The 26,236-nt window shown below is 36.2% G+C and overlaps 3 protein-coding genes across 6 annotated transcripts; 1 reads left to right on the top strand and 2 right to left on the bottom strand.

The window, feature by feature from the left end:
* Positions 1-33: 33 nt before the first annotated feature.
* ubl4a (ubiquitin like 4A) lies at positions 34-3,162 on the bottom strand. The gene is given in 5 exon segments (XM_056773153.1): positions 34-397; positions 483-499; positions 502-696; positions 2,443-2,548; positions 2,994-3,162. Coding segments are annotated over 5 exon segments (474 nt in total). The 5' UTR covers positions 3,042-3,162; the 3' UTR covers positions 34-289.
* A 1,511-nt stretch (positions 3,163-4,673) lies between these two features.
* b2ml (beta-2-microglobulin, like) lies at positions 4,674-10,488 on the bottom strand. Its single transcript, XM_056729496.1, has 4 exons — positions 10,310-10,488; positions 6,138-6,410; positions 5,855-5,886; positions 4,674-5,694 (listed from the first exon to the last, which is right to left on the bottom strand). The coding sequence occupies exons 1-3, from the start codon at positions 10,371-10,373 to the stop codon at positions 5,873-5,875; spliced, it is 351 nt and encodes a 116-aa protein (XP_056585474.1). The 5' UTR covers positions 10,374-10,488; the 3' UTR covers positions 4,674-5,694; positions 5,855-5,872.
* Positions 10,489-10,939: 451 nt separating this feature from the next.
* Positions 10,940-25,454, top strand: prkg1l (protein kinase cGMP-dependent 1, like). Of its 4 annotated transcripts, none has more exons than XM_056729997.1 (21): positions 10,940-13,886; positions 14,111-14,242; positions 14,446-14,613; positions 14,808-14,925; positions 14,995-15,161; positions 16,484-16,597; positions 19,178-19,283; positions 19,612-19,675; positions 19,867-19,944; positions 20,056-20,150; positions 20,952-21,017; positions 21,122-21,187; positions 21,322-21,418; positions 21,589-21,728; positions 21,840-21,929; positions 22,768-22,909; positions 22,995-23,158; positions 23,889-24,011; positions 24,302-24,361; positions 24,500-24,566; positions 24,724-25,454. In XM_056729997.1, the coding sequence occupies exons 3-21, from the start codon at positions 14,451-14,453 to the stop codon at positions 24,820-24,822; spliced, it is 2,019 nt and encodes a 672-aa protein (XP_056585975.1). In that variant the 5' UTR covers positions 10,940-13,886; positions 14,111-14,242; positions 14,446-14,450; the 3' UTR covers positions 24,823-25,454. The 4 variants fall into 4 exon arrangements, with proteins under 4 accessions (XP_056585975.1, XP_056585977.1, XP_056585976.1 ...); XM_056729999.1 differs by having other exon boundaries at positions 14,431-14,613; XM_056729998.1 differs by having other exon boundaries at positions 13,865-13,946.
* The last annotated feature ends 782 nt before the right edge of the window (positions 25,455-26,236 follow it).

The raw sequence follows: 26,236 nt of genomic DNA, 5'->3' as shown, positions 1-26,236 counted from the left end.
CTTTGCTCAATTTAAAAAATGACCAAACGGATAAACATTTTATTGTCATTTAATAACTTGGACACAATATTTACAAAGTTGCACTAAAACAACCACTGTTTTCCTCTTGATGGGAAAACAATGCCAAGCATTGTGGCCCCTGTGCCCTGACAGCGTTCATGTCTTTTTTAAATCCTAAAGTCCACATTAAATACATCCCACACTCTTGCCTTGCTTTGTTTTGTTTTTAAACCAGGTGCACAGCTGCTTGGTAAAGATAGTCCAGAGATTTTCATCGATCTAGTTTGTTTCAGTCCATGTATGAGGTATCCATGGCCTCTGTCTCAGGGTGGAGCAGACGGCTTGCCAGACGCTCAATGTCATCTAAACTAAGCTGTCTGAGGGAACGTTCATAATCCTGGAGAAAAATAAACAGAAATGTCGTTTTTATAAATACCATATGAGACTAAAAGGAATGTTACCAAAGAGCTAAGAAAACAAACCTTAATGAGTTGTTCTGTACTTTAGCTGCATCTGCAGGGCTGAAGTGTTTGGCCAGGACAGTTGATAACAATTGCCATACCCCACTGCTCGTTTTTTCGTTATTTCTACTCGAACTGGATCCCATGGCCCCTCCACTCCTCTCTGCCGGCGGCCGCACTACTAGATTTAACTTCGCCTCTGGTCCAATGGAGTAATCACTCAATCTATGTTCATCTAAACACAGTGCACAATACCAGTCATGATAAAAAACAACACACCACATGCCTTGACAACTGGAATTTTTGGTATGCCAGTGGCAGTATCTGTCCTCGAAAATCTAACAAACCATGCAGTGGGAAAAAAGAAACGAAAGTGTTTGAAACAAGATAAATGACTTTAAAATGTTTGTGTTTACATAATGTATGTCTGTGTACTGTGCATATTCAATTCATATTAATAAAAACAATACATTTATTTAAGAAAAAAATCAAATTTTAATATTAACGAACATTTACATAAAATTTAAATGATTTGCAATTACAAATACAGGAAAACTTTCTAAATATATACATTTTTGTGTTCATGTATGAGTTTATAAATACAAAATTAATATGCACAGTACACAGACATTCATTATGTAAACACAGACTTTTGTTCCGGATGCGATTAATCGTTTGATTTGTGTTAGAAACAGCCCACATTGAGGCATTTTTGATATGTGGTTTGTTTGATTTTAAGCTCTTGTTTATTGTAAATTTAAAATGTTTAAATTGATAAATTTGCATTTTTTAACTATGATATAGCATCACAAGACTCAAATTGACTCTGTGCACACAGGGTGATGACGTACATCCACTAAGATCTCAGCCGGGTGATAAGGTGATGTTTACTAAAAATGTTTGAAATTTCAGCTAACAGACAGCACTACAGCTCAGCATTGTTGAGTGCCTCTGTGATCAAGCCTATGTGATCATATTTGTGGATGTAGTTTGTAATAATGAAAAGACTGAAGCCTTTCCCCTTTTTGGTTTTCGTAGTGTTTAGATAATTAGACTCACGTCGTTGACCGTTATCCTATGTGCATCTTTCGCTCATCATTCCCTATGGATGCTATGTATGGCGCATGAGACTGAGCGGAATGAGACAAAATACGGAAGCGATCGTGTGTAGAGTCAATATGGCATTTTCCAAATGGAAGTGAGTATCCCTATGCCCTAAGCCATTGAAGTGAACTCTTTGAAGGGTGTAGGACGTTACGGTCTCTCTTGTATGCGTTTGGAACTCTCTTTACATAGGGTATGACTGGCCAAATGATACATTGACAATGCCGCACGTGTACTTTGAATCCAATGCTCTGATGTAGAGAATAAACAATATTTTATTTATATTTCTTGTTGAATATTGACTAATTCTGTCTTGTTTTCACTCCATTTGGTATTAAAAAAAAGAAATATGATTAAGCAAACCTATAAACCTATTATCTTATACTATATTTTAACTATAGTTTATTTTAACTTATACTATATTTTGACCAAATCATATGCATCACTGAATACAGTATTGTAACTTCAAAATCCTGCACAACATTTGTTCCAAAATGCGTCGCGAAAACTCGTAATCCAAGATCACGTGATCGCAAACGGAACTCACTTCCTTGGCGTGACCATGGCATGCACCCTTCGCTAACGGACTGCTGAAAGGGCCCCTCGTGAAGGGATGCAGGTGTACAATTTAGATAGGCACGTCCCTACAAATGGCGTCCGCCTCACAAAGGCCCCTTCAAGGCCGTTTGGAAATTTCCCTATAGCACATGTCTTCTATTGCTCCTATGATATTTGGACCTTGATAGCTACATTATGTTTTCACGGTATGTGCGAAGTAAACAATCTTCTTATCACCTTGTGTTACAACAGACAAGGAAGTCATACACGTTTATAAGGGCATATCAAAGCGAACTGTTTTGTTATTGAAAGGTTGTACCTGCAAGAGCTTTTCCTTTATATAGCAGTCTCTGCTGACTGGGTGGGATGTTTAAACGCTCTGAAACGAGTTCTTTAACTGTTGATACCTTTTCGTTTTCTGTCACCTGTGCACCAATGAAATAAAAACAAATATTAAAACTCTGTTGTACACTCGACAATATTCATGTAAGAGGCTGCTGGATCCTCAAAGTGAGGTGTGGAAAACTACAGTAGGTGTAAAGTAAATGCCACATATCATCTGTTAACAATCTGATTACTCATGTTTTGTCTTATCTACTTAAGTTAAATGAGAGGCTGGATGAGCTTATCGTGCATGTTAGGCACGTTTGTTCAAAATGTTTTAGCATCTTACTAGCTTTTTTAGTAAATGATAAGAGAGAATATGATTAACGAGCTACAAGAGACATAAGATACTTATTATTTATCAATAGACTACTATATTATTGTTTTATAATGAGAGAAAAGCAAAGCTACTGCAGCAAAGTGCTATGCTAAGAAGCTAATGATAACACATTAACTGCCCCAAAACACCAGACAACTAAAGCTTACCTGTACATTACACTCTTTTCCTTGAAGAGGCTTTACAGTAACAATCATCTTTACATTAACTATAAAATACAAAACAAAAAATAGCTGATTGTGTCGATTAACATTCGTTGACTAGCAGTCGATGTTTCCCACGGACATGATGACGTCGATGCTCAAACTTGCGCATGCGCATCAGATGTTGTGCGGCTGCGCCTCACGCCATTTGAGACCAACTAAATTGTAAGTGTATTATTTGATGTTAACTGAAACATAACATTCCTTAACATAACATTTTCTGGTATCTTAAACTTAATGATATACCAGAGTTTAAGTAAAATGTATTATGACCAAGAGACAATAAAGAGAACAATACCATGACCAAACATATATGGGGCGGTTTCCTGGGCAGGGTTTAAGACTAGTCCTATAATAAAGCTAATGCTAGAGCTGTCTTAACGGTTGAGAGCTTTCACTGACATTTCGTCGCCTAAAAATGATAAGGTTCTTTCTGACATTTTGGTCAAAATTTTGTTATTCACATATTCTTATTCTGTGAAACCTAATTTAAAGTATGCCGTGTTTTTTTATGTGTGCATTTTTTACTTCTTTTAAACGGAAATAAAAAGCTTCCGACTACAAAATCGAATTATAATTTGGTGCTATAAGATTCTATCTGCACGAACCAATCAGCACTTTGAATGCACACAAGAGGACCAATCAGGATAAGCTTTCTTTGTCATGTTGTAACCTCAGTGACAGGGGAATATTTGAAGAAACAGTGCAACACAAAACTACATGAAATCTCAAGGTTGTCTGCTTTATTGATAGTCCTGAAACGACAGTATTTTATGTTTTGTTTTATGTTTTGTTGAGGAGATTATTTATAATTTCTTAATATGTATAGACACAACACTAGCCAGCAGCGCTAGCTTCCTATAATACCCGTGTTTACATAGACTATCAAAATGCAGTAATGCCAAATAGTCAACAACGTCAAGAGTGTTGATTACAACAATAAACATTATTACGTTATTTCACTAAAAGTAATTTGATCTCTCCCACCTTCTGTGGACAAAACATTAATTCAACAATTAGCACGGCCTTTTTTGCGTAACTTTTATGAAATAATTGTCATTAAAACCTCTAAACATACACTTTTTACACATTATCATACACCAATTTCATGTTTTCACAAAAGTTATAACGTCAAGTAAATTGTTTGTGTTGCTTGAAAATGTATTGCTTTAATGAATCTTTTGCAGAAAGAACCTTATAATTCTTAACCTAAAGTGATTTCCAGAATCAGGACGTACTATCTGCGTTTGACCTGTTACAAAAAAAACATTTCGAAATTTCAGAAAATGTTGATATTGTACATTTGGAATACATTTTTGGTTTTTGTCATGTATAAAAGAGATTTGTTCCTTATATAATTTTTACTATTTGAAATGCAAAAACATTAAAGCTCAATATCTCAAAACTACTCAGACTGCATATAAAACCTTATAATTCCAAGGCGACGATATCTTAAAATATATCAGTGTAATTGTTTTGTCTCATGATACACACCAGTAATGTATTTTGTAAGGCATGTTTGTAAAAACTACATAAATGTCCTAATTTAACTAAGGCCTAGTCCTGGCTTACTTCGTTTACAGGAAACCGACCAACAAAGTTCAATAGTAATGGAGAACACACGTATTAAAGAACAAATCATTTTATTGAGGTCATCAGCGAGTTACATCAAATGATTATAATTTTTTTATAAAAAAAGTGTCCTACCTCTAAAAAACCCAATTTATGTTATTTTTTTCACAGAACATTATCTGTGTCACAAACAGGCACGGTAAAAAGCTGGCTCGACTTGGGAGGCAATTACATATTCTGGTTGGGCAAATACATAATCAAAGTTCATTGCATGCATCATTTATAATTTTTCTGTAATCAAATTAACAGATTATTATTTAATAGAGTAAACAATTAAGTATTTAATAACTATTATTAAATAATATTCATTTTTATTATTTGAATTGTCAGCTGGATATTTTTGGAGGGGCTCAAGAAATGCAAGGGGGCCATGCCTCCCCCCCAGACCCTGCCCTTCTCACAAATATTCTTTTTTATTACAAGGGATGTTCAAATATGATGCTCTCTAGTTTAATTACATTGTATAATACAGGCAAAAATTAATTTAATTAATTTAAACAAGTGCTCCCGTTGTAAAGGAGAAATTTAGAAAATTAAGTCAATTGTTGCAATAAACATGGTATCCAGACATTTATTCACTGCTATCTATAGTCACAAACCTACTTAAGTTTAAAGAGATATATAGGTGCTATCATTCTGAAACCTCGTATCTCCATATTTTTTTTTTTTGTTGCCATTAATCATTATTATTAGTCACCCTTTATGTTTGTCACTGGGTTTTGCAAAATAGCCAACCAATAATAGGTAGAAAAAGTGCTTGTCAACTGTGTCTACACAGTATTTAATCATTTAAGAAGTACAAATGTTTTTCCATTTCCAGAAAAAAAACGAATTTGGATATCCAAGGTTTCAGAAGGACAATGAAGACATGGAAGCATAGTGCAGCCAAGCTGTAAAGCTGAGAAATTATACTGACATCTTGATGTATATTACAGCTAATGGTTATTCTTGAGTTTGTAGTATTGCAGAATTCTTGGAGTTTATGCAGCTTGATGGCTCTGGTGTTTTGTAGAGACTATAAAAAGTAATACATGTACAAAATTTACATAGGTACTAGATTCAAATGCAAATAAAAAACATGCATTACTCAAAATATTATTTTAAAGCTAAATGTAGCATGACAGAGCACAAAAACATTGTTGAGAATCCCTTTTAGCAATATTATCATAACTTACTGTAAATGTGTTGTACATTCACATGTCGGGCTCTGAGAAAAACAAGAAAAACAAGAATTAACAACTTGCATTGGATGTTTTTAAATTCCAATAGCTGTTTCAGCTATCTAGAATCAGGATCTAAATAAGATGGTGGAGGAGAAAACTACAAAACACAATAGACAGAACTCAAATGGCTTCTTTAGACCCACTTTACTGTCTTTGAGATTTAGTAAAACAGAAACAAAACTAAAAACAAAGAGGCATTTCAAAACATTCATTTGCTCATCATATGTTTTCTTACCCCATGTGTAGGTCTTGGTGGTGGTCATGTGTCGTACTCTGCAGGCGTAATCTTCTCCACTCTGGGGCAAGAATTCGACATGTTTTGTCAGGTGGAAGTCCCAACCTTGTTCGAAGGCCAGGTCAGTCTGTGTTGACTCAGGAATCACATTACCATTCTTGAGGAGATCAATGACGATATCAGGAGGATGAAAGCCACTTGCGTGGCAAATCAGCACATTCTTTTGCCCAAACAATCCAACATTGCGGCTGTATACTTGGACCTTTGGCTCAGCTAATAATAAACAAGGAAACAGTGTTATTTAGACATACTTTATCATGTGACAAATGAAAATGGAATCTAATGCTTAAATGCGTAAATGTTTACACTTGTATGTTATATATTTTTTTGTGTCAATGTCACGTATCTGTCTTCGTTTCCCCTGGACTTTTAGATTATATTTCTTAGTTCCTGTGTCCTGTGTTATGTTTTAGTTCTTTTTTTAATAAATCCAAAACATGTAACAGCTAGTGATGTGACATTTGAACCGAGGCGTCGGAGCTTGTGTGGAGAAAAAAGGGGCGTGCCAGATGAAGCCGCGCTTCGAGCCTTGTGTTGTTAACGTGGAAATCAGGTGACTGATGACAATTGAGATTAGATTAGTTATAGTATATTGTTATTATTAATTATAGTAGTTATATTATAGTATTGTTATATTAATTAGATAAGATTATTTGGATTGCTTTGGTTTTTTGGATTTGGACTGGAATGCTTTTTGATTTGGATTGCCCTTTTGGATTTGTTTGCTTTTTGGAACATCTTCCTTTTTCCTTGTAATGGAGCCAGCAAGAAAGAGGAAATCCTCCCCTGTCTGGGAGTTTTTTTAAATGGTTGGTCACAATAAGGTATGTGTATTATTATCGTTTTACTGTCTTGATATAATAATAATACTCACTATAAGGCTGTATTATATTTCATGTCTATTCGTTTATGTTTCTAGGTGAAATGGTTGTTGTGCCTAAAGGAGCTGACATACAGCAATAACACCTCCTCCATGCTCAGGCATTATCGAGCATTGCACGAGCATGCACAGACTACTAACAACCCACACAGAAGTCAAAGTAATTAATAATAATGACAATAATAATAAACATTGTCTAAATAATATTTTAGGCTCCTACAATACACCTGCATTTTATTTTATTATAGATTCCAAAAATAAATGGTAAATGAGGCCCTGGTGAACATGTTCATCAAGGACTCCCAAATCTTTTCCAATGTGGAAGATGATGGATTTAGGGAGCTTCTGCATGTGTTGGATCCAACTTATGTTATCCCAACTCGAAAGAGATAATAAAGAGATTCATCATTATTTAAGAAGTTAAAAGTAAGATTAGCTTCATTTATTTTTATCCACAGGGTTTGAAGGCCATGGTTGAGCATAAATACAAAGAGGCTAAGGAGAAGACCAGAGAGCAGTTGCAGAAAGTTGCAGCTATAAGCCTTACCTCTGACATGTGGACATCATTAAACATGGATGCCTTCCTAGCAGTAACTTGCCATTTTATAGATGACAATGACAAGCTCTGCACTATTTTACTAGGTGTAGAGCATTTCCATAAGAGCCATACTGCGGAGAACTTGGCTACTGGACATATCAAGCTCATGGACTAGTGGGGCATAAAGGATAAAGTGAAGTGCCTGGTAACTGATGCTGCAGCCAACATGATAGTATGTGTACGATCATTGAATGTTAGGCATGCGATATGCATTGCACATGCTCTAAACCTTATTGTGAGGAAATCTTTTGATGACATCAGTAGCTTCAATGACATTTGATCCAAATGTAGGAAACTTGTGACCGATTTCTGAACCAGCACTACAGCAAAAGAGAAACTTGCCCAAGTACAGGAGCAGCTGGGGAGACCAGTTCTGAAAATGATCATTGAAGTGAACACTCGCTGGGACAGCACTTACAACATGCTGGAACGGCTCTATCAGCTGAGAGAGCCAGTGGGGGCAGCCCTGGCATCTCTAAAGACAGACATCACCCCTCCAACAGCCCTGGAGTATGAGGCAGTCCAGGATGCTTTAGATGTTCTTGCCCCTTTCCGCCGGGCTACAGTCGAGCTTCCAGGAGAGAAAAGGGTGTCTGCCTCCAAAGTGATACCTTTGATGAAAATGCTTAATCATGCCCTAATGAGTAAGCTAGAAGGCCTTAAGTCCAACTTAACAAGGCAGCTGGGTGACAGCCTTGGACGGAGGGTCAGGGAACACGCAGTTCATTTGGAATCAATAAGTGTGATGACCATACCCATGTTATTGGATCCCAGATTTAAAAAACTGGGATTCTTGAGTCAAGGGAAAATTCAAGAAGCGGTTCAAGATTAAAATTGGAATGCGCTACTGTGATCTGAAGTTCTGGTCTCCATTCTGCTTCCACCAACACACCCTCAGCTCAGCTGCCAGCCTCTTCAGAAGCAGGTCAATCTCCAAACAGTAAGTAGTATATGTCTTTGTTGTGTGAATGTTCACATTAGTTATTATTACTGTGAACCATTGTTAATGGAATTTTTTTCTTTATACCTCTATTATTAGGTGACCCTTGACAACTGCTGGATAGCACGGTGGATCACAGTAGAATGAGCTCAAGTGCAACAGCCGATGCTACTGTAGAAGTGGACCGATATTTATCAAAAGTGAATCTCACACGATCTGAGGATCCATTAGTATATTGGGCTCAACATAAACATCTGTATCCTCATTTATACCAGCTGGCACTGACATTTTTATGTTCCCCCGCATCCTCTGTTCCATGCGAAAGGATCTTTTCCAAGGCTGGAGAGGTTCTGTCCAAGAAGAGGAGTCGTCTAAGCCCCAACACACTTGAAAAAATTCTGTTCCTCAATAAAAATGATGTGTGATCCTTCCTTCACCCACTCCAAACTCCAGTGTTGCAGTTTGTTCCTCTAAATCCATAGTCCCATAAGCACAACGCTGCACTAAAACTAGTAAAAGTTCAATGCACAAAAAACACACCAGAAACAATTCTTAACCTTTCCCACCCACACTTTTCTGTTGCAATTTGCTTTATTACACTCCCTCCACCATAAGCACTGCACTCAACACAGTCTCACTTTTGTTGTCCCTACTGTCACTATCCAAACAATTTATGAATAATTAATGAACTGTGTGTGACAGTTGTCTCTGCACAAGTAAGACAGAGAGAGAAACATATTTTATTTGATACCCAGGCAATGGACAAATGTCTGCTCAGGTCATTGATTCAGTATTAATTTATTGGTCTGCTATTACTTTGCACAGTAGCTAGGTGTCAGTGGTGAGCAATAACGAATGAAGCTTCGAGTAATGAACATTTTGGTGGTTCAGTGAGCCTCATTTTGCCATCACTAGTAACAGCAACACGAACTTAGCAAGACTAAGCAAAACCAATAAACAAGACAAACGTAAACTACACGATAAATACATACAATAACCAAAAAGGACTATGGCAAACACAGGTGTATAAATACACAAATTAGTTAGGGCAAACAAAACACACCTGGGAGACGATCAACTTGATGAACAAATTAACAAAAATGACTACAAAGAACTACAAAATACACAGGAACTAAGGAATACAGAGTCCACAACAACCAAGAGACAGATAACTTACGTGACAGTTCATTTTTTGTCGTTTTTAAACTAACAGTTAATGTTTTCCACAAGAAAAAAGAATTAATCAAATAAAATGTTATCATCCATGTAACTTACTACAACTTATTTAAGCCATTATGCGGTGAAACTAGTTTCTTTACATCATGCGCATTATTTTTCAGCCATGATATTGAAAGTGAAACTAAAATGTTTTAGTCATTTTAATCAATCACGTCTAAAAACATGATATTCACAAACATTTATCCGTACGGTAAGCGTTTTCAGGGTTGTAAGTTTTATATTTTTCAAGGCTTTGGATAACTTTTTACGTTTTAAATGTTTTTAATATTCACAAATTATAGGTCGACTTCGACGTCCGCCATTGTTGAAAAATAAATAAATAAACGAGAATACTCTTAAAACCACTAAAGGATTCACCATCACTTGTGAAAATGATAACAGCAATGCAGAAAATATTACTTATTGAACTAATATTACAAAATAATACAATCTGCGTAACACTAAAGTCTACTTACATTGCTTGGCAAAACAGCTGACGCTTAGAAGTACCACAACGGCTGCGATGAGTTTACAATACATGTTTTCTCAATGATATTCCAAATCTTGTGTTTGTGTGTTTGGTAAATGAATATTTGTCAAGGATTGTCTGATCTGGCCTCTTGTACTCTCGATACTGAAATAACACGGAAGAACATACGCGACAACGAGTAACAGCATTCCACGCCCACAAATGTTATTCAACCAATCGGAGATTTTCTTTTCTGTCGCTGGGTAATCACCACGTCCAGGGGCCCGTTTCAATAAGGAAGTTCAACCAACACCGAGTTAAAATCTGAACTCTGAGTTGATTTACTCAGAGAATCGCTACTCTGAGTTTTCAGTTTCAGAACAGCTGATTTGAGTTAGTTCAATCAACCCTGAGTAAGTTCACTCTAGGTTACGCGCGTTCAGCATGGCGATAAAAAGCCATTATCAATTGAGTGAAGATAGCACGATTCACCATGGCAACGGCACGTGACAAAAAGCGCTCTGTTCATTTCTCGCCAATCGAATTGAAGGTACTGTTACAAGCGTAAGGTGAATATTAAGAAAAAAAGAGCAACACAGCCGCAGCAGCAAAAGAAAGAGAGTTGGCGCGGGAGAAAAGTGCTTCACGTGTTAATGCGCAAGTTTATATGTCAATCACTTTTATATTTATTTTGTTGAAACTGTGAAAATGTAAATTATATTTAACTCTCTTGCTCTCATGTAGGTGAAATCCTTCTGCAATAAAAAGATCTTGGCAGCAGCTGAATATGAAATATACGACGGCGTCGTAAAAAAAAAGATTTCGAGAATAAAGTCGAAATGTTACGAGAATAAAGTCGAAATGTTACGAGAATAAAGTCGAAATGTTACGAGAATAAAGTCGAAATGTCAAAATCTGACATGAACTACGAATTAACTCACTGATTCAGATGACGTACTTAAACATAATTTAAACTCTTAAACTACAACTTTCACGAAAATAAAATACGTATTACGACGAGTTTATTCTCGTAACATTTTGACTTTATTCTCGTAATCTTGAATTTATGTTATTTTTAACGTGGCACTAAAACGCCGTGGTAGAAATACAATAACATCATTCATTCAGGAAAGTTTAAAGAAATAAAATAGTCTTGCTAGTAGGATGACTGATTGGGAAATGTTAAATATACTTCTTAAACTGGCCTTAAAAGTTAAGATAAAACGTCCAAACGGGGCCTCAGAATTCTCTCCCGACATAAATATAATTCTGTGCGAATTAATGCAGCTTCCTCATCTATGGGTTCATGAATAAACGAACATGCTATTTTAAGTTCTGTGTGACTAAATAGAGCGCGATTAGGAACTCTAATCAATAAACATATGACGTATGTCATTTCAACCCGCTCGCGCTTCGAAAAGGGGGCGGAGATTGTAACAAACCCTGCGTTTGCGGAATAAAACCTGCTCCCGACCAGGTTAGGTTCACGGAGTAGGTTACTCTGGTTACTCACCCGGAGTATAAGATACCTCGATTTCTGAAATGGGCTTGACTTACTCCGCGGTCGCGGGTTTGACATACCTCGCGTTCTGAAACCAAAAACCCTGAGTATTCCGTTTTCTGGGGTTGACTTACTCTGAGTTTGCACTTACCCTGCTTTCTGAAACGGGCCCCTGATTGTTAAGTGATGGTTTGTTGATAAATACATGTCACCAGTGGCGGTTCTACATTGAATCACTCCCCGGGCGAGATCCGCTCTGGGTGCCCCCCCATCTACTCCCACCCATCCGAGAGAAAAAAAGCCATGTTTTACCATAACTATATAAGTGTAAGACGAACCTTATATTTCTCAATTGCACAAATCCTTCAACAGAACATTTTAAAAACACAATTCTGCACAAATCAGTATAAGTTATCAGAACTTAAATATACTCTATGTACATAAATGTTGCAACATATGTACATGATGTACATATGTATCATGATGTAACACGACCAGAGAACAACAACATTAAAATATTAAGAATAATATACAAATAAAATATAGAAAAAATATTCTAAATAGCACAAATCCTTCATCACACAAAAGCAAATCTAATTATTACACTATTGCACTAAGAACAGAAAACACAAACTAAAACCTGACCTTTCTGGCCTTCCTTAATGCAAAATCATCAATAATGTCATCATACGAAATCTGCCCCCTATTGAGTTATTGATACTGATGATAGGAAGGCCAGTGAGCTGTTCTTGAGACATGGTTGACCTCAGGTATGACTTGATCAACTTTTGAAAAGCTCCTCTCTGCTTGAGCCACAGTGACTGGCAGAGTAAGTGTAATCCTGAGAGCAGTCCAAAAGTTGGGGTAGATCTCTGATAGATCCTTATCATGCATAAAAGTGATAAAATTCAAGGAGGCTGATGGTTTTTGATGGCTGACCAGTGACAGAGGATTCTCCAAAATACTTTAGAAGTGCCCATGAATTTGCAATTGAAATTGACATCAAAAGACAGTAGGCTACAGTATAACTCTTATGAATTGCAAATTTAAATAAACATGCCCTTACATGCCAAATGTCTGTCATGACTCATTAGACGCTTTATTAATCTAATCTAAGGGAGGAACAATTAGCTCCTTGGTTACTGCCTCAAATTATATTCTTTGTCACGCAACAGAGTTATAGCAAATGTTTGCCTTTGAACACATCCAGACATATGTTAATTTCGTTGGCTAATTACAGGGCCCAACATTAACCCCAATGATGGAAATAAATAATAACTTTACTTGTAACAGTTTTGTTGCAAAGCACAATCTTATGGTGAAATTAGATCTCGTGTTTGTTGAGTTAAGACCGAATTATTGTTGTATAAGCATCATAGCAAGAAGGCTAACAAACGTAAGAGTTAACGTTACCACCCATTAACATTAGCCCTTCATTGATGATGGATAACGTCACCGTAATCATACAGAGAGAACGTAGTTACATACCTTTATCTTTTGCTCCTTTCTCCGCTTCTACTTTGATTTTTTCTTATATTGGGCACCTGACGGCTTAAACCTTTTTCTCTCCATCGCTTTCATGTTTATCTGGCACTCGACAATCAAGACTAAACCACTTCACCTCCACATAATCGTTTTGGATTAACTTTTTTTATTAGCCATTTCACACACAATGCAGAAAAAAAACGTGGAAAAATAGGCCTGTGCTTTAAAATTATGAATGAAATGTGCGTTATTTAGAAGAAAGTCAAGGTGTGACTGATTTTAGCCCACTAAATGGGCCCCCCTCCTTGTCCGCTCCATTTGGGAGAGGTGAACTGTCCATCAGGGGATCAGCCCCTCCCCTTTACAGTTTTCACACAGCTTCTGCGCTTCTCAGCAAGCAGGGGCGGCGATTTGCCAATTCCCCACACAGACAGTTATATTATACATAATAGAAACCTGCTTTGCGGCGCGGATTATTTTTCTTTTTCAAGTGCTTGTGCCGCCCCCCACGTGTCGTGAAAATTTGGCGCCCCGGGCGGCTGCCCGGTTCGCCCGTGCCTAAAACCGCCACTGCATGTCACACACGTTATCACACACGGTATCTTTATTCCTCAAATTTCCGTATAAACGTGTTTTGTGAGAGGAGTTATTTTGCTTCGTAAGAACAATTAATTAAATTCTTTATTGTGTGAATTGAATGAATAGACCTTAAATATATATTTTTTGTATTTGATACATTCACTAACACACACAGCCTCTCTCTCTCTCTCTCTCTCTCTCTCTCTCTCTCTCTCTCTCTCTCTCCTTCTCTCACCCAAACAGATTCCAGCCCGTGCGGTGGAGACATGGTTCAAACATTCGTAGTCTGGATCCATTCAGTATTATTCCAGAACCCGATCCGCTCCATCAGTCCGCTTTGCCTGAATTCCCATGTTTTTTGACCGTGTCATACAGGTAAACGTCTTTTCAATAGTACATCCTTGCATCTTGTATTATAATAAATGACTGTTTAATTGTTTAAATGATAAATGAGTTGTCCTATTGCGCAAATGGACTGTATGCAACAGACTTCAGTTCATGTTGAGTTGCCTTTATACAGTGTGTCTATAGTCCGTCTGAGGAGATGAAGACTCCTTGTTCAGTTTCTTCTTACACAGGACTTATGGGTACACTCCGAGATCTTCAGTTCGCCTTGCAGTTGAAGATAGAGGAGTTACGGCAAAGAGATGCTCTCATAGACGAGCTAGAGCTTGAGCTGGACGCTAAAGACGATCTCATCCGCCGCCTGCAGGGGGAGCTCGACCGTCTGCGCCTCTCCGTCTCAGGTGAGAGCCATTTTTCTTAAACGTAATTTCAATGATTTATTGTATTTTGTAAATCTTACCCTCTGCCATTTTGAGTCTTATTTGTTCTCCTTCTCATAATTATAATATTCAGTCAAGCACATATTAGATATATATATAATACAGTTATATTTTTTATGTGATTTTTGCACCAATTTTATACCCATTGCATTTAGGTCAACAGCGTGCTTCATCTGTAAGAGAGAGGAGACGAGCCCTGGTAACAGAACCCATTAACATGGAGCGAGAAGAAGTCCTACAAAACCCACCAATCAGCTATAGCAAAACCCAAGAGTAAAAACACTTTCTTTGAATTTTTTTGATTGTCGCCACCAGTGTCTTATCTTGTATTCTTCTTCATAGGTCACAGAAGCTGTTAGAAGCAGCTCTTGCGGAGAACGAGTGTATGACGTATCTAGACAGGGATCAGATATTGTGTTTGGTGGATTCTGCCTATCCCATCACGCTCAAACAGGGTGTGTATGTTAGAAAGGAAGGCGATGAAGGATCCCAGGCATATATAGTTGAAGGTAAGAAATGACATAAAGATAAAATGGAAGAAATACACTTTTCTTACAGTACTTCAGTGTAAAAATTGTCATTTGTATGCATGTCTGAATATTTAGAGATCAGTTTTATGACTTATTATATTACCCAGTCAGTCATTTTTAAGTAGATATCACACCTTTAGATATATATATAAAATACTTTTTTGTGGTTCTTAAATATTTCATGCAGTTTGCAGTGAGTTGTTGAGCTTGTTATTTCTATCTATTAACTTTTTTATTGACCCGTGGTATTTCATGAGACTTGATTTGATTGTAAGTTATTCTTTGCATGTGAAGTGAGGATCAATGTTTACTCATGGGTTTGCAGTCGGGTCCAGCAAAGTTTGCACAGCCCTATCCGTCACTGCCAGCCTTTTCAGATTGCCTGTAGCCGGTCACATTGTGATGTGTGCACTCACAAAACAATGCAAGCAAATGTTTAATAAACCATTGGTATTATAAACTTTGTCAAAAATAAACTTCACTCTACTTCTCTGCTCCAGAAGAACATCAAAACTGGCAACTACATATAGCTACATGTTGTTATCTGCATATTGCAGAAAACAGGATTTTCATTGTTGAATGAATTGTGGAATTATTGGAACAGAAGGCTTTCTACCACTTCAATAAGACGTTTGTCAACACAAAACAGAAAACTGTGTTTGACAATTTAATGAGCTTTTAAAAGGCACAAGAATTAGAACAGCCTGTTTGCTTCAACTGCCCTGGTAGAAGGTATAAGAAATGATAATAAAGACGATTGCAGTTAAGTGCAAGAAATCTTGTCTAACTATATATTGGTCTTAAAGGTATTTTCATTCTGGTGAAGAAGTACATTAGTATTAGTATGCACCTCCCATAGCGATTGCAGGAGCAGGCAGGCAGCGAGAGAAACGTGTGGCTGACCTGCTTCTGAAAAGATGGAACGAGAGCGAGAGAAAACACTCACGCTTATCCCCTAAGCTGAAATTAGTTTCTAAAATGTCAGTGCTTGTCTAAATACCCAGCTTGTACTATTGCGAAATGAAGAAGGAGAATAGGCAGCAGAATGATCTATTACCATCATTAAAGCGTTTGTCAACAGCGTCCATGAGCAGTGCTAATCCCCAGCTGTGATTTGTTAGAGGAAAGGCCAATATTTGTCTCATCATCTCTGACGGCATCTTCGTGCCTAATTTGCGATGGGTCAGATCATCTTTCTATGTGCCAGTCACGCTGCCACTCAGCACCTGTCAGTTTGAGCAACCTTGAAGGGCGTAGATGATGATGTTTGTGTGTCTGTCTGTGTTTGTGTGTTAATGCAGAGGGAAAACTGGAGGTGTCCAGGGCCGGCCAGAAGCTGCAAATTATTGAGCCAAGGGGGATGTTTGAAGAACTGGCTCTCATTCATAAACACACCTGCTCCACAACTGTCACAGGTACTGACATACTTCTGGATTCTCACATATACAAACACAACACACATATCATATAGGTTTCTTTTTTCAGTATAAATAAAATTTGAGACTAAAAACTGTCTTTACAGGAGAATATACATTGTAGATAAAACAGGAGACTGTACTGTAACGCCTTTGGAAAAACCTTTATGAAATAAAAGGAAGACCTTTACAACATCTTCGCAACACCTTACATCTTTTTGAAGATGTCTTGTCAGATCAATTCATATTAATTCTCACGTGTATCACACATATCAGACTTTGATTTACGTCCTTCTCTCTTTATTTCTTTCCCTCGAGTCCTTTCATAGTCTCCTTTGGACATTGGCTTGACCTATTAATTTTAATAGATGGCCTGGAAATAGAATAGAAAAAATGATTCGAAAAAGTGAATGGGCTGAAAAGATGGATAAAAAAGAAAAGAAAGGCTCCCGTCAAGTCATCTGATTTTAGCATCTTTTTCTTTTCTTCTGCGGACAATGTCTGCCTTGATTATCATCTGTTTTCATCTCGCAGTCAATATCCTTTTCCAATTCCCGTATTTCTCTTTTCTTTGCTCAATCTCTCTTCCTCACCTCTTGCCCATTTTATTTCAACCCTCTGTTCAACCTTTCCTGACCACTTTTCTTAGTTTCATTCAGTGACAAGCTGAAATTGCTTACTTTTTTACGTTGTCCCTTTTGTTGTTCGATCTCTTTCCTGATTGTTTCTTCCTCCTGCGATGTCCTCTGAAAATCTTTTTAAAAGATGAACACATTTCCTACTTGCTGTTTTGTTTGTAGTTCAAATTTGTTTTAAATACAGCATTTCAATATGTGTGCTTTGTGATTTCTTTCGAAGTCATGGAAATATGATGCTACACACAAGGTAAAAAAACTGCATCACATACAAATCTATAATTGCTGTTGAAATGGTGACTACAATGATTTTGCACAGTTATATTAAGAAATAATGCGTATCAAAACCAGTAGCCTTAAACTGAAATGAATTGACCCCTAATTAAACCCAGTAGACAAATAATGAATTATGAAATTGACATAAAATATCACACAAATGTGTGTGTGTCTGTGTGTAATACTTTTTTCACATTGCAAATGCTTCGCATTTCATGCAATTCTGCTCGGTTTTCAAGATTTTCTGTGTTTACGGAGGAAATGCTTTAAAATCATCCTAAAAGACGATGTTGCCTTAAAGGAATAGTTCACTTTCAAAATATATGTTCATGATAATTTACTCACCCCCATGTCATACAAGATGTTTATGTATTTGTTTCTTTAGTCGAAAAGAAATTACGTTTTTGTATGAAAACACTTTTTCTCCACTTAACGGACGTCAATGGACTCTGGTTGAAGGTCAAAATGACAGTTTCAGTGCAGCTTCAAAGGGCTTTAAATGATACTAGACGATGAATAAGTGTCTTATCTAGCGAGACTATCGGTCATTTAAAAATATATTTAATTTATATGCTTTATAAACACAGCTCGCCTTTCTCTGTTCTGCGAAACGCTTTCATGACTTCACAAAATAGGTAAATACGTTGAAAAGGTCACTCTTGATAAGGACGGAGTCAGTGTTTATAAGTTGAACATGCAAGTTTCAACGTAATTACGTATTACATGAAGTCAGGAATACGCATCGCAGAACAGAGCAATTTTTATTTATGTTTTAGAAAATAACCAATCATTTCACTAGATAAGACCTTTATTCATCGTCTGGTATCATTAGAAGCCCTTTGAAGCTACACTGAAACTGTAATTTTGACCTTCAACCATTTGGAGTACATTGAAGTCCACTATATTTTTTTTATCAAAAAACCTCAATTTATTTTCGACTAAAGAAAATAAACAGAAACATCTTGGATGACATGGGGGTGAGTAAATTATGCTCCGAAATGTAAATAGAAAATAGGATCAGATTGGTTGTTTGTGTTATGTCATGACATTTGGGCTGCACATTTGGTCTTAATTATTCATCTAGAATCCTGAGAGATACAGGAGATAAAAGGAAATGAGAGAGATGTACTACATAGAGAAGACACACGTCAGGATTTCTTTCCTCAAAGATGACAGAGTTAATGAATCTGTGTCATCATTAATTCAAAAGGGTCTCATGGCGTGAGACAGGGAGAGTTGGGAGTCGAGAGAAATATTTTTAGCTATTCTCTGTGTCATTTAGAAAATGTTGAAGATTACGTGTAATTGTGAACTACAATATCCAAGATCTGAGCTGCAGCATGGGCCTATATGACATCAACAGTTATTGTATAGCTCTATACAATTCACTCATTCAAAAATGACTAATTTGTGTCTATTTAGTTCTCCAGAGACATTTTTAGAGTCAGGAATAATGTAAAGATGCCATTCGTGTCTTCTCATCTCTAGTGGCCGTACGCTTTTTTACAGTGCATTACCAACCCGTCTAGAAAACTGTCTCAATCTTTGATCTTTTTCTTTCTTCCATTTTTTACGAGCTTCAAAGCCACAATCAAAAACTCACGTATCTCCAATACCCCCAAAAAACGACACATCAATCCAGCATTTTCCCTCGCTTTTTCTCTTTCAGCTCTTATGAACAGCAGGTTATGGGGGATAGAGGGTCAGATGTTTCAGAAGATCATGATGAGAAGCAGCCTGATCAAAATCACCCAGTCCCTGCAGTTCCTGCGCAGGTTAATGCAATAATTAAGATTTTTACATATACAGACAAAGACTATATACTGTATGTATAGAAATATTTTATACATACATAAAGAGTTATTAAAGAGTTGAATAACCGAGCTTGATGATATAGATGTGTAAACCATGTGATCAAACAGCCTAAATGTCAGATTCAAAATGCCCTAGAAAAGCATATGTATTTTTCAAGTTATTAAAATGTAATGACAATTAATGTTTTATTAAATGTTATTCTCCATTATAAAATAAGAGCTCAATAAATGAAACGGTTTGCTTCTCTCCTCAGGCTTACTAACACTCATATGTTTGTGCATTTCTTAGTGTTTCACTGTTCTGTGTGTTACCAGAGGATGTTATTATGAAAGTGTCTGATGCTCTGGAGGTGGTTTGTATGACATAGCAACGCTGTTCACATTTCATCGTCACTCTAGATAGATATGTGACAAATAAACTGGTAACCTTTTATTTTTTTAACAGTGGTTAAAGCATTAACATCAAAGCAAATTTTTTCAGAATACCATGTTTATGCAACCATTCTTCTCTCTCTATATGTACACACACTCGTCCTCCTATAAGTCTCAATACAGTGAAGGTGATTTTATAATTCGAAATGGTGGTCCAGGAGATACCCTCTTCATTGTTAGTCATGGCCAGGTGAGACTGATCGATCTGTCTGTCTCGGGGGTATCTATATAATCCAACAGAAAGTATGTGAATAAAGTAAGAAGAAATCTATTCTGGAACAATAAATTGCTTTTTTCACAGGTGAAAGTTTTAGAGAAACAATCCGGCAATGAGGACAATGTGTTAGTGTCTGTTTTCAGCAGAGGAGATTGTTTTGGAGAGAGACCTCCACAAGGGTAAGATATAATCCTCACCAGCAGAGGGTGACACCCTTTTATTTCATGGAAGAGCGTGTTGGCAGTTTTTCACCAATTCTGATTTTAAGTGTAAGACGAATGATCATGGCATATTTGGAAATATTAATTATTTTTATAGTAACAAAGAATTATTAATTACTGTGCAGAAGGTTTGTAGCATATATCATGTGAGAGGTGTATTTATTGCATTTCATTTATATACGAGGCTACCAACTATCAAAAAATGGCTGAAATTTGATGTAAATAAATCTAAAATTGTTTCAAAACAAAATACACCAAAAATTCTAAACTAAAGAGGCCAAATTAAGTCGTCAAAAATCAGGCTTGCCTCCCGAGATTTTTCCTTTACTGTCTAATTGCCAGCCCGATCACGGGTCTACACTATAAAAAAATATGTTAAAAAACTGGTGGAGCAATGTAAATAAAATTACATGATATATGGATATATAATAAATTGTTTGTCTTGTAAATTAGATGTCTTTTCCTGTAATAATACATTTTTTACCGTTTTTCAAAAATAAAGTGCAAAAACTAAAAACATGTTAAAAAAACAGAAATTTTCTGGCAGCTGCAGGGCCAGAAATATAATGAAAAATGTAAAATTACAGGATATAATATATATATAATAAATAGTTTTCCCCATTTTTCTTGTGAATTAGCTGTCTTTTTTCAATAATTGTAAAAAAAAATACATGGGGTTATTTTATATTTTATTCAATGAGAAGCTTTGAAGTCATTAGGTATCATGTAACAATCTCTGACCTGTTGTGTGCTCTCCAGGGATGATGAAAGGTCGATGAGTGTGGTTGCCGCAGGTGATGTGACATGTCTGGTCATAGACAGAGAGTAAGTATGAGCTCTAAGTGGAAAATTGAAATTAATGCCATGGAAACAGAATAACAGCAACTACGTAAAACAATCAGTGACTATATTTCACCATCTATATCCAGGCTTTTCCAAAAGATATCAAGCTTCAGTGATGTCAGAACAAATCAGAGCAGCAAAACCCAATCAAAGTAGGTATAGTGTCCGAATAATCCTGAATTACATGTAAAGATAGGTGCGTTATGTTTGAATTATACTCTCCATGACATTTGCCTTTCAGGAGCAGGATTGGTAACTCCTGTTGTAATCTGTTTATTTTAAACAGGGCAAAGGAAAATGGGTCTGAATTTGGTGAAATGTCTCGTAGTAGTTTTCAGGCGCTGTATACCCTGGGCGAAGGACAGTATGGTCACACTCAGCTGGTGAGCTTAATATTTTAAAATAAAAAAATATTGCTATTCAGGGTCTTTAATGAAGGGCAAAATCAGTCAGTTTTACGTTTATTTTAAATCAGAGAGTTTTGTTAATTGCCAAATGGCATGAAATAGTTTTATTTTGGTAAAAAAATTATTTAGATTTTCTTTGTCACAAGGTCCATTTCAAGAATGACTCCAGACGCAAATTTGCATTGAAAGCCATAAGAAAGCAGGCAGTACGAAGCCCAGGCCAAAAAGTAAGGATCTTTGCAGAGAAACACATTCTGATGGATCTCCAAAGTCCATTCATAGTAAGGTCAGAGCTTCATACAGATTAAATCAGATCAGTAATAGTAAATGTAATTTGAGGTATGTACGTAAAACTTTGTTGTTCTCTATTCGTTTGTTAATATATGTATTTTTTCAGGTTGCACTGCACTTTTAAAGATGCAAGATACCTTTATATGTTGATGGAAGCTTGTGAAGGAGGAGATCTGTGGAATTTACTGAGAGAGAGGTACATGCACTGATATTGAAGTGAAGAGTTTTATTGAACTGTTTTTATAATGAGTCAATTGAACAGATTGGCAAAGCATCCAGTATGTAAATCACTTGAATGTAACACTTAAAAATAAGGTTCCAATATTCAAGTACGTGTATTTAGTTTATTGTCACTTTGCTTCCGAAACCTTGGATGTTCAAATTCACTGTTTTTCAGGAAATGGAAAAAGACTATACACTCAAAGTCGACAAACACTTCATAATTGGTTAGATATTTGCAAAACCCAGTGACAAACATAAAGGGTGACTAATAGTAATGATTTATGGCAAAAAATAAAAATCCCAAAATATTGAGATATAAGGTTTCAGAGGGGCTGTAGAAACATGTATATTCAACAAAAACTCTTAAATGGGGTTTCATTTGATCCATCCTGGATTTATTTAAGTGAGAAAGGAGGTGTTAGATTCCTGGAGGGAGCCAGAGCTACATTTATTTAAGCCTCCGCTCTTGATGGGAACCAAAATGCTAACCTAGAAGCTGAATTTTTTTTCAATTGAGCTGACTGTTTCATAGTGAAGCAAAGTTATTACATATCAAATAAGGCTTAGTGTTTTTCTTGAGGATAAAGTATACACAATTGGACCAGAAACATATAAAGAAAGTAAAGAAGTTCTGAGTGCTGGATTTCAGGCTGACTTTAAAATATATTTAGTTACCACAAATACTATAAAAAGATAAAATGCAACACAGAGACTTTGGAGAAAACCTTGAGTGATGGTTTATTGAATTGAAACTTCTCAATGCTATACTGATGCCATTGTAATCCATCGTGACCCTGGTGTTTATATTCCAGGGGGTTACTGGATGAAGCTGCTGCTCGCTTTTACACGGCATGTGTGCTGGAAGCTCTTAGTGTTCTGCATAGCAAAGACGTTATTCACAGAGACCTAAAACCCGAAAATGTTCTTCTGGACCAGCGGGGATATGCTAAACTGGTGAAGAGTACAAACAGATCAAAGCAAAAGTTAAACCCACCTGATTTATAATGGTTAATGATAACTTCATCTCTTCTTCCATCAGACAGGGTTTGGTTGTGCTAAGAAGCTGGGTTCGTTGCGCAGGGCCTGGTCATTCTGTGGGTCTGTGGGTTATCAGGCACCAGAAGTTATCCTGCTTAAGGGGCATGGTCCGTCCGCAGATCTCTGGGCTGTAGGGATGTTGCTGTATGAACTGCTTAATGGCCGGTGAGGTCACATGCAAAACCATGCATATTTTTTAATATGTTATATGTTTATTTGAGAATAAACAAACCAAGGTAGCAGGCCAACATCTTTGCTAATGCTTCACTGGGAAACATCGCATTTTAAATAATTGATCTGTTACTTTCAATGTAAGACATGACTACTTTTAAACAAGCTATTAATGGAGAGAGCTTTTTAATCCTATTACATCTAGGTATAAAAGTCCAGTTTATGAAATTAAGCGGCATCTAGTGGTGAGGTTGTGAAATGCAACTAATGGATCAATCCCCCATCCCTTTCGAAGCACTACGGTGGCTGACACAGAACTAAGATGTCGTTTTCGTTTCTCTGTAAAACACTTTTATCCATATAGGCTGCTGTAGAAACAACATGGTGAATTCCATACAAGGTGACCCACGGTGTATGTAGATAGAAATATCTCATTCTAAGGTCATATAAAACATAACGCTTTATTATGTGAGGTCTTTATACACTTCTGAAGACAATAGTTATGTTTATTATTTTGCATTTCTGTCAATAGATCCTACAAAATTATCCATTGGAGCATTAATTGTTCCTACCAGCTCTGGTTAAAATCCTTATCTGTGGTCAAGGAAGAGATTCTATGCACAACTTTTACCTATGCACATTCTGTACTGCATCTATTATGCTATTTGTAAATGTCTCAATCTGTAAAGGAAGATATCACATTAATCTATTTATTTATTTTTAGTCCTCTGTTTTCTGGCTCGGAGCAGCTAAAGGTTTTCAAAGCTGTCCTAAAGGGAATAGAAGAGGTGGAGCTTCCCAAAACAATCAGCAAGACTGCAGCTCATCTCATCAAAAGCCTGTGCAGGTGAAACACATGGACGGTGTTTTCAGGACGGGATTGCAAATCACTGTTGCCATGTCAACAGATATAATTATGTTCAATAAATGATTGTCATATAATATATATTATATTATTAAGAAATCAGGATGTTAGTTTAAATCCTGAAAATGTGGTAATTCATAAAAACATATGGATTTATATACTGTACAATAGATACAGCACACACATTCTCCAGATCTGAGAATGGCAGTGCTCGATTTGTGGATTGGGATTTGTGTGTCTGAGTCTGCTATTATCTATCACCCCATTTTCAGACACAACCCCACAGAGAGACTGGGCCAGAGGAATGGTGTCAAGGACATCTGCAAACACATGTAAGACTTGCTTATAATCAAAAATGTTTTTGTGAAATCAGAAAAGAAGGGAGAGAAGGGAAATTGAAGGATTTGGGGATTAGATGAGAGATTGCTATGTACCAGATTATTTGATAGATGTATTACTTTGTTTCGCAGCTGGTTTGAAGGATTTGACTGGGACCATCTGCAGAAAAATACAATGACTCCACCAATAATACCAAATGTAAGTTACGGTACACAAAACACATCGTGTTGTAGTAATGTAAATTCATGTCTTTTAGATTAATAGCATGTGAAACTAAATATTAATATGGCTTTACTTTCCACATTTATGCATTATATATCTACAACTTTCTAAATTAACTGTAATATTTTCGCAGGTGGGAGGTGTTTTAAATAGTGGAGGATCTGCTCCCCCTACAGAAAGCCAAACAGATTCGGGACCAGTGGATGATTCAGACTGGGACATTGACTTTTGATTTACGCCACAGTGATACGTGGACATTGTAAACACAATAGACTCTGGAATTTATACATGACACACAACACACAGTTTCTGAAATTAAAAATCAATTCTAAAATAACACGTATGTTCCTTGTGCAAATACATAGTCCTTTAAAATTAAGAAGTGCACTCAAAAAAAATTTTTTTGCTGCCTGTTCAATTTACTTAACTTGCTTAAGTTAAATCAACACAACTTTTGGAAAATATGGTTACAACATGATTGTTTTATGTTTAGTCATATAACTGAATCTATTCATGTTGGGACAACATAAAGGAGTTGTGTTGTGTTAACATAAAATAGTTATAATAGGGCAGAGGACTTATATTTCCCAGCATGCTTTGCGTACACTGCATTTTGAGAGTTATTTTCTTAAATAAGTGTTTTATATTGTGCAATTTTTTCAGTAAAAAGAAACACTTGTTAGTGTTTAATGTTCATTTATCTTAAAAGTTTTAAGGAGTTAGTTATATTTTTGAGTTTGGTGGTTACCCTTGTTCAGAAAAGTGTTGCCTTTGGTTAGGTTGTGGGCGGTAACAATAATTGTTTTGCATTTCTGTTGAGTTCTATTTTCTCAATATCATCTTATTGAAGTTAAATGAGATAGTGTCTTATAAATGTTACAAATGTATAATATAAAAAATGTTGAGCAATTCATTTTATTTTAGTGTTTTTATTTGACCTACAGACTTAGTTGCTCTAAGTTCCAATCATTAAGTACAATCAACACAAATGGATAACATAGCAAAGCTTATTTCAGTTAAATAAATTGAACTAAATCAGGTCATCTTAGATCAAGCTATAGTCATTAAATTCAAGACAATAATTTACATTTATTCAAAATAAGTGTGTGATGTACCATTTAATTAACAAAGTTATGAGGGATTTACTTAAAACATTATGTTACGATTAATTGTATATTACCTTTTCCATTTAAGCAACTAAGTTTTGTGGGACCAGTTGACATAACTTTATTAATTAAATACAACATTTCATTTCTAAGAGTGTGTTTGATACTAGAATTTGGGAATTTTGTTGGAAACATAAAACCAAAATCACATTTTACATTAGTTGATATCAGATATGACATAATGAGGCATGTAGGATATTAAAGCGAGTTGAAATTTCAAAGACTCTCATTATTTTTAGACTTTCCCTGTGCTGTCCAATCCCAAGAAATTATTCCAGAGCAATTGAAGATTACATAGGCCTACTGGGTTATATCTAATCAAATTATAGATGAACTCTACAACATTTTTGAGTTGCATGAATACTTGAGAAGCAAACAATCACATTTAAATAGTCTGCAATTTTAAAACAATAGAAAAAGTGTCATTAAAGGCAATGGCACACTTTGCCATGACATTCAGTCTTACAGAGCGGCGGATTC

Source organism: Triplophysa dalaica, chromosome 18 (assembly GCF_015846415.1).
Source record: "Triplophysa dalaica isolate WHDGS20190420 chromosome 18, ASM1584641v1, whole genome shotgun sequence".
Classification (NCBI taxonomy): Eukaryota; Metazoa; Chordata; class Actinopteri; order Cypriniformes; family Nemacheilidae; genus Triplophysa; species Triplophysa dalaica.
The sequence above is the reverse complement of the archived record's forward strand: the minus strand, read 5'-3'. Positions and strand labels throughout refer to the sequence as shown.

Coding starts and splice junctions, on each gene's coding strand:
- b2ml (XM_056729496.1), bottom strand. CDS start 10,373: ATGTATTGTAAACTCATCGCAGCCGTTGTGGTACTTCTAAGCGTCAGC. Junction 6,411..10,309: donor CAGCTGTTTTGCCAAGCAAT/GTAAGTAGACTT, acceptor GTTTATTATTAG/CTGAGCCAAAGGTCCAAGTA.
- prkg1l (XM_056729996.1), top strand. CDS start 14,412: ATGAAGACTCCTTGTTCAGTTTCTTCTTACACAGGACTTATGGGTACA. Junction 21,018..21,121: donor TGTCTGGTCATAGACAGAGA/GTAAGTATGAGC, acceptor ATCTATATCCAG/GCTTTTCCAAAAGATATCAA. Junction 22,910..22,994: donor AGCGGGGATATGCTAAACTG/GTGAAGAGTACA, acceptor TTCTTCCATCAG/ACAGGGTTTGGTTGTGCTAA.